Here is a 6,776-nt window from a genome sequence, read left to right on the forward strand (position 1 = left end):
TCAAGTTCTAGCATCGTGGACACAGGCCTCAAGAAATGTGTAGCCAATCAACCTGCAGCTATTCCATAAAAGCTGCAAGCTGATTGGCCACACTATTTTCGGAAATAGAATAACTTGGACCAAGTTCTAGCATCGTGGACACAGGCCTTAAGATGACTTCAGGAGAACTGTGCCGTATGGAATCCTTCGCAGATTTAACAGCGCAGAATCCGAAACGTATTATTTCTCTTTCGCGAAAAACAATCTTATTTCTACGCTTCCGAGAGCGTAACATACATTACATTGAAGAGAGCAAAGTCTTTTTTTGTTTGGAAGATGAGCGGGGCTTTTAAAAATCATATTACCGATAATATAATAATAATAAATCCGGAATGCTAAATCGCCTCGTAGGCCACATCGACGCCGATTCTCGTGATCGAGCCGTTCAAAAATTCCTCGAGCTCGTCCCGCTCTCGATCTTCCTTCGTTCGATGCGACGAGCGTTTCTTCTTCTTCTCCGTTTTCTCCGTTTTCTCTTTATCCTTATCCTTGTCCTTCGACTTTTTCTTTTTCCTCTTCTCCTTCTCATCCCCCTGGAATCGGCAAAGAAATAAATAATAAGTTCACAACTCGGATAATCCATCACGATAACCGAGTACGCTCTTGTTTCTCTATGTAGCTCAGCCGAGGATTGTCTTTTTTTTCTCATTATTGAAAACAATTACCTTCTCTTTGTGTTTCTTTTTCTCCTTCATCACCGGACTACTGGCATTGGAACTCACGTGGCGTGTACTAGTGTCATCGAGCAGCTCCAAGTGAACATTGGAACTCGTCACGCTGACGTCCAGACTCTTGTCGCTCAATTCCAGTCTGTCCTTCCTGGTACTGGTACTACTCACATCTTCGCCCCCTTCAGGACTCTGCCGCCACTTGGAATCCCGTCGTAACCAGCTGTCGAAAGCGTCTGAGCTTATGTCTGCCTGCTCGTTCGATTCATATTCATTTGAGATACGCAATTCTTGCTCTATAGAGGAGACAGAGTCGCGTTTCGTGACTTCTTTTGGCTTCTCGATATTTATCTCCGGACCTGATAATGATTCTAATTTGTGCTTTTGTTTGGACAGCGGATTCTCTGCTAATTTTGGCTGTACGGGAGAGGCTACTTCTTCGATGGACGACAAGTCATCCTCGTAACCGGCTACCAGAGGATTACCAGTCTCCATGTCACTGTGTGAACAAAATTATATTATTATACTGATTACAATTGCGACGATACAAAACCAAAAATAATTCCCAATGTGAATATAGATTGTGTTTATAATATACCAAAGAATTAAATTATATTAATTGAAAAAACTGCGCGGGAAGATAAAAAGGTAAATAGAAACAAATGTTTTGTCTTTTAAGAAATAGTAACGATAATTTTATAGACAGACTTCTTTTAATATTAATAGAAGTGTTTGTCGTCACAATTAAAAATCCTTAATTATTAAAACAAATTTGTACAAAAGAACCCAGACAGCACAGATGTCCTGAAGACGTTTTAAAGACATCCTCTGGACGTCCTTATGTCCTAAGAATGTTCCCAGGACATCCATAGGATATCGTGTGCTGTCTGGGAAAAGGCAATTTGCTTTGCGAGTATAAAGCACAATTAATGTTCTGCTTGCATTTTTTTAAAATATAGGATAGTTTGAGATAGTTTTAGATAGCTCTGCGCCTACCTCTCAGACTCCGCGTCTTCTTGAGAAGGCGCAAGGGGATCTGGCTCTGGGGTGAGGGAGTTGGAACTTAGACCTTCCAAAAATGACTTGTCCAGCATCCCGTCCGGCACGAAGTCTTCAACACTAGTCAACGGTGCGTTCAAGCTAACGTTTTTTATATTTGGCACTTTTCCGTCCGTCTCGTCTTCCTTCTTGTGACCGAAGATCTTGGACATGAGCGACGACGATCGATTGAGCGAGTCTTTCTTCTCGACGCTGTTATTGGCAGATTCGGCCGGTTTGGCCGCTTCTATTTTAGCAGCGGAACTTTGCGAAACGGACGCTGTCGCAATCTGCGACGTTTTCGTAGAGCTAGATACGTTATCCGATGTGCTCGCCGCAGAGCTCTCCTTCCTCGGTAACGACTTGATCTCCAAATTTTTCACCGGGATCGGAGTTCCGCCGCCGATCGGACCGGGCATCGAAGTCGACCTTTTGACTTCGCCGGCGGCATTCGTGCCGGAGGATGCGAGGTGGTAGTTGCTCGCGGACGACGGGACATTTGAGACTAGATTGCTGGCGGACACCGAGTCGGCGAGGGCTCTTCTACGATTCACGAGATTGTCTAGGAATTTGTTGTAGTCAGCGTCGTCGCTGTCCTGGAAGAGATCGAGCTCTTGGATAGTCAGACGCGTCTCCTCCTCGTTGGTTTCGAGCTGCTTCAGCAGTGTCTCGCGCTGCAGCTGCAGAAACGGTAGGTTAAAAAATTTGTGCAGCAACTTTAGGCCGAAGCCATTTCGCATCGACGACTCCGCATATCTCACCTGTAACAGTTCACGTAAATTCAGAATTAAACGAACTGCCCTAGTTGTAACAGAGTTACGAATATTGCTCGATATAAATTACATAAGTTTTCTTTTCAAGGAATTGACTAGTAAAGTCGAGTTAATAAAACATGGTTTATATTTTTCTTCAAAGATTTCAAGATTTAATTCTCTCTTTTATTATATGTAGAAAGCCACGGCGTTACCAAAACTTTCATCAAAGCACGACGGTTTAACATAGTATCGCGATACTAAACCATTCAAATTGCCAGATATGGTCAACCAAATTTGATGTTGTTAATTTTTGCTGGCGACCCTGAAGAATTTCTGATCAGTTTAAGGCAATTAAGTTGAAGCTTTTTTTAATTCACCGCTGGAAAGAAACATTCACTGGCGATGCACGATAATTATTACATCGATAGTTGTGTCAATTACTTGTGCCGTTCTCTCGTGCAGCGAATCTATGAAGTACGTGACGTGATCCGCGGTGACGGTTCTGTGATGCGACATGTCGCAGTGGTTGCCGAGGACAATGACCGGTATGTGGCCGGGGATCTTGGGCAGCTCGCGTTGGACGTAATCGAACGTCCAGTTCTTCGTGATGTCCATCACGATAATGACTCCGTTGGTGCCCTTGTAAACGTCGAGGAACTCGGCGTCTAGCGCCGGCTCCTCGATCGCGTTCTCCGCGCTCGCCGGCGCGTTATCCATCTTCAGACCCTCCAGCTTCCGCCGGCGCCTGCCGCGATCTACGACATCCCACACCTCCACCTTCACCACGTCGTCGGTGGCCTTGTAATTCCACTGTATACTCGCCACTTGTATCTCTTCCGTGGGTATATACTCTTCGATAAACTTTTGCCCCTGCAGTCTATAGAATAAACATGTCTTTCCTACATTCCTGTCCCCCTTTATTATTATCTTCACTAAAAATAATGCGTAAAGTTTGGGTTACAACTGGTGCTCCACTCCATCGCCTACGTCTAGGGTACACGCATTCGCTTACTGTTGTATTGCACGCCCTTCGCAAACTTCCTCTGAAGATTCGTCGGCATGGACTGGTGGGCCGGCCTGGGAGACGCATTGCCGACTCCGTCAGACTTCCCGGTTAATCTCTTAATGGCAGAAAACATCGTTCCTCAAAGAAGCATCAGTTCAAGGAAATTAACTCTGACGTTTAAAAAGGTGAACCGACCACGAACACCTGTGGAAAATATATTAGATATAAAAAATAGAACGGGAGTAGCAGAAGCACTTGTAAAATAAGTAGCATATTTTAATCGTATTTTTATATATTAAATAAAAGACGATTGTCGGTGGACACTTGGCGGTTTACGGCGCAAACTAAAAACATATTGCGAATGATGGATGATAGATAACTTAATTGCTCTACATGATAACGGCGTCGATGAATTCTGTCTACATTGTTACTCATAAAGCGCCGTATTCCCCCTCGAAGTGGAGAGAGGAGATACGCGCAAGCATCGAAACGATTAAAACCCACGCATCCTCGCGAACGAGGCCCAACGTTCTAACCGAAACTGAATTTCTTCCCACAGCGTCGTCGGGCGAGTCTGCGGCCGGGACTATCCCAGGGACGATTCGTCGGAGAATCGCGCTTACCGCACGTGTCACACGCCCCGAGCTCCGCGGACGAAGCCGGATCTCTCGCCACTGGACGCGACTCACGCGACTCCGCTCTGAGACAGCTGTCATATATGCAGCAGCTGTTTCTCTCTCTCTGGACGCCGCACAGTTGGCAGCGCCGACGCGATCGCTCTCGACGTGCCTAGAGACCCCCCTCTAATTAGAGTCTGGCCATATCGCCGGTAAGGTTAGTATCCGCCATTTTTCGTCAAATTCCTGCGAGAGAGACAGATATGCATATGTGTCATAGAACTTAAGCCTCGTGTCCACGATCCAAGAACTGTGTCCAAGTTCTAGCTCCGAGAAATATGTAGCCAATCAACCTGCATCTTGTACGGGAAAGCTGCACGTTGATTGGCTACAGATTTCTCGAAACTAGAACTTGGACCAAGTTCTAGCATCGTGGACATTGGGCTTTTAAGGCCTGTGTCCACGATGCTAGGACTTGGTCCAAGTTCTAGCATCGTGGACACAGGCCTTCTAGCCCAATGTTCACGATGCTAGAACCCGGTCCAAGTTCTAGTTTCGATAAACTAAAACTTGGACCAAGTTCTAGCATCGTGAACATTGGCCTTTACGGAAAAGCTGCAAGTTGATTGGCTACACATTTCTCGAAACTAGAACTTTGACCAAGTCCTAGCATATTGCACATTCAGATTTGTACTTGCTAAATATTGTGGGGACGCTAAAATAAAATATAAAAGAGATATATGTATGTCGAGCTTTAATTGTATCTAGAAAATAATTTATTGCTAAAAATTACAAAAATATCAGATCGCTACACGCCGTGAGTATCACCGCTCGACTCCATCGCAGCTTGATAGAGCAAAGGTCTCAATTCCTCTTGCACCAGGGAGTGCTTATTACCGTGCGTTATCGTCAGCACCGCGCTCGCTTTATTCAACGCCCTGAGCCCTTCTTTCGGTTTTCCCAGGTGCAATTGTATCTTTCCTGTCGTGAGATACAGCAATCCCGTCAGAGGGTGTATCTCCCCGTAGTACATTCTGAAAAAGTAACGAAATGCTCAACTGAGATTATTAATTTTATATTTTAATAAGATTCATAAGGTTTACACGTTTCGCATCAATTATTCTCAGCTAACTATAGCCAGGTATACACTCTGATAACTTATCGCAATGCTGTGATAAGTAAAATAAGCGAATGTAAAAAGTGAAGACATTAATGTTAATACTTTGCATAAGTAAGCACTTACAAATATCCTGGTACGAGTTCGTTTCCATAAAACTCCGCATCTTCCCAACACTCCAGATTCATAGCCGCGATATGAGCCATTTCCAGAGTACGGACGTGTTGTATATTAAACTTGTGCATTACACCCTTCTGCTTCTTCAAGCATATCTTACTAACGTCAAGATCTATTGCCATTAATAAGGAAATATCGAGTGAGATTTTAGTATTGTATGGAACAAGGGTGTTGCTTAAAAATTTCATGTCTCTGTTAAGATAAAATAATGTTTCTCTATGTGAACATTAAAAGGATACAGGCCATAGTTTTCATCTTTTCCAAGTGATGAGCGGTAAAATCGACGACTTCCCGAAATGTCTGCTTAAACTCTTCCGATATTCTCGCGCCGCATTTCCCGCATTCGTCGGCTTCAACCGAACACGGCGAGTCGCACGACGAGCTCGGGCACGCGGCCGCCTCGGCCATTGGTTCCTCGCTTTTACATCTCTCGCAATCGCACCAGAAGTAGTACGAGCTGTGCAGTTCCTCGCGCCTGTCCTTGTTAGAATTGAGCAGATCCACGTACGAGATTCTTATCTGCGTAAAATCAAATCATTACACAAACGCACAGCATTTTCCAAGTACATTAATCAGTTTTTAATCGCGGACCGAGGGGTAAACCGCTGAAGGCATCGGCGGTGTACATATTTGCGGCATTTTTCGGGCATTAGGCCTTGCTGGGGGCATTAAAACAAGATAAATAAGATACAGCGATACCCACTGGGCATTAGTAGGCATAGGTGTACACGATTTTGGTCAGCGGTTCATCCTTTGTCGCAAACTCGTGAGAGTCATAGGACAATACAAGTCAAATGCTTCTTGACCATTGAAGTTCGCATCTTTGTCAATGCTTGCCTGCGACCAGTCCAAAGAGGGCAGATCCGTCACTGTCCTGACGACGATGGTGGTCCCCTCGAAAACGGCGACTGCGTTGGGCCTGCAACTGTGATCCATCACAGACGCTCCCAGGTAAATGCCAACTCCAATGGTGTTCATATTGACGTCTAGTATGTTGAAGCTGTTGGTGCACATCCTGCCGTAAATGCCCATCAGCTCGGCGACGTTGGGCATGTTTGCCTCGCCGAGAAATTGAAGCAGGACTCCGTACAACGTGGTGAAATGTACCTGTCGCTTCGCGTCCGCTTTTATGTCCGAATAATCTACAATCCGGAGATACGAGTTTTATATTTCTTCCTCCCCTCAGACCGGTATTCACAGTCAGATCTTATGCTCAAGCCCGTCTTGAATTCATCTAAACGTTACAGAACATTTCACTGGCTACGGGAGTATCTCAAGATGATCCTAAGACGGTCTTGAATACACGATCTGAATATTGGTTGTCTTTAAAGCCTTGTGTCCACGATTCAAGAACTGTGT

The 6,776-nt window shown here is 44.9% G+C and overlaps 2 protein-coding genes across 4 annotated transcripts in view; both read right to left on the bottom strand.

Moving 5' to 3' along the window:
• Positions 1-18: 18 nt before the first annotated feature.
• Positions 19-4,278, bottom strand: LOC105566359 (rab-like protein 6). 3 transcript variants are annotated; one of them, XM_012020284.1, is made up of 6 exons: positions 4,130-4,278; positions 3,513-3,710; positions 2,942-3,432; positions 1,704-2,506; positions 705-1,206; positions 19-572 (listed from the first exon to the last, which is right to left on the bottom strand). In XM_012020284.1, exons 2-6 carry the CDS (start codon positions 3,637-3,639, stop codon positions 375-377), a joined length of 2,121 nt encoding a protein of 706 aa, XP_011875674.1. In that variant the 5' UTR covers positions 3,640-3,710; positions 4,130-4,278; the 3' UTR covers positions 19-374. The 3 variants fall into 3 exon arrangements, with proteins under 3 accessions (XP_011875674.1, XP_011875675.1, XP_011875676.1); XM_012020285.1 differs by having other exon boundaries at positions 4,043-4,278; XM_012020286.1 differs by lacking the exon at positions 4,130-4,278 and adding an exon at positions 3,900-4,014.
• Positions 4,279-4,862: 584 nt separating this feature from the next.
• LOC105566361 (histone-lysine N-methyltransferase SMYD3) overlaps positions 4,863-6,776 on the bottom strand; it is a 3,475-nt gene continuing 1,561 nt past the window's right edge. The window contains exons 3-6 of the mRNA XM_012020288.1: positions 6,255-6,559; positions 5,657-5,936; positions 5,367-5,529; positions 4,863-5,157 (exon numbers count right to left, since the gene is read on the bottom strand). Of these exons, the coding sequence (XP_011875678.1) occupies positions 4,932-5,157; positions 5,367-5,529; positions 5,657-5,936; positions 6,255-6,559 (974 nt within the window). The 3' untranslated portion in view covers positions 4,863-4,931. The remainder of the gene's footprint in view (positions 5,158-5,366; positions 5,530-5,656; positions 5,937-6,254; positions 6,560-6,776) is intronic.

Source organism: Vollenhovia emeryi, unplaced genomic scaffold (genome assembly GCF_000949405.1).
Source record: "Vollenhovia emeryi isolate VEMERY1.0 unplaced genomic scaffold, V.emery_V1.0 DF939145.1, whole genome shotgun sequence".
NCBI lineage: Eukaryota > Metazoa > Arthropoda > Insecta > Hymenoptera > Formicidae > Vollenhovia > Vollenhovia emeryi.

Excerpts from the sequence above, each read along its gene's own strand:
- LOC105566359 (XM_012020284.1), bottom strand. The coding sequence starts at position 3,639 with ATGTTTTCTGCCATTAAGAGATTAACCGGGAAGTCTGACGGAGTCGGC. Across the intron at positions 2,507-2,941 it reads TGCACGAGAGAACGGCACAA|GTGAGATATGCGGAGTCGTC; the intron begins GTAATTGACACA and ends GAACTGTTACAG. Across the intron at positions 573-704 it reads AAAAGAAACACAAAGAGAAG|GGGGATGAGAAGGAGAAGAG; the intron begins GTAATTGTTTTC and ends TGCCGATTCCAG.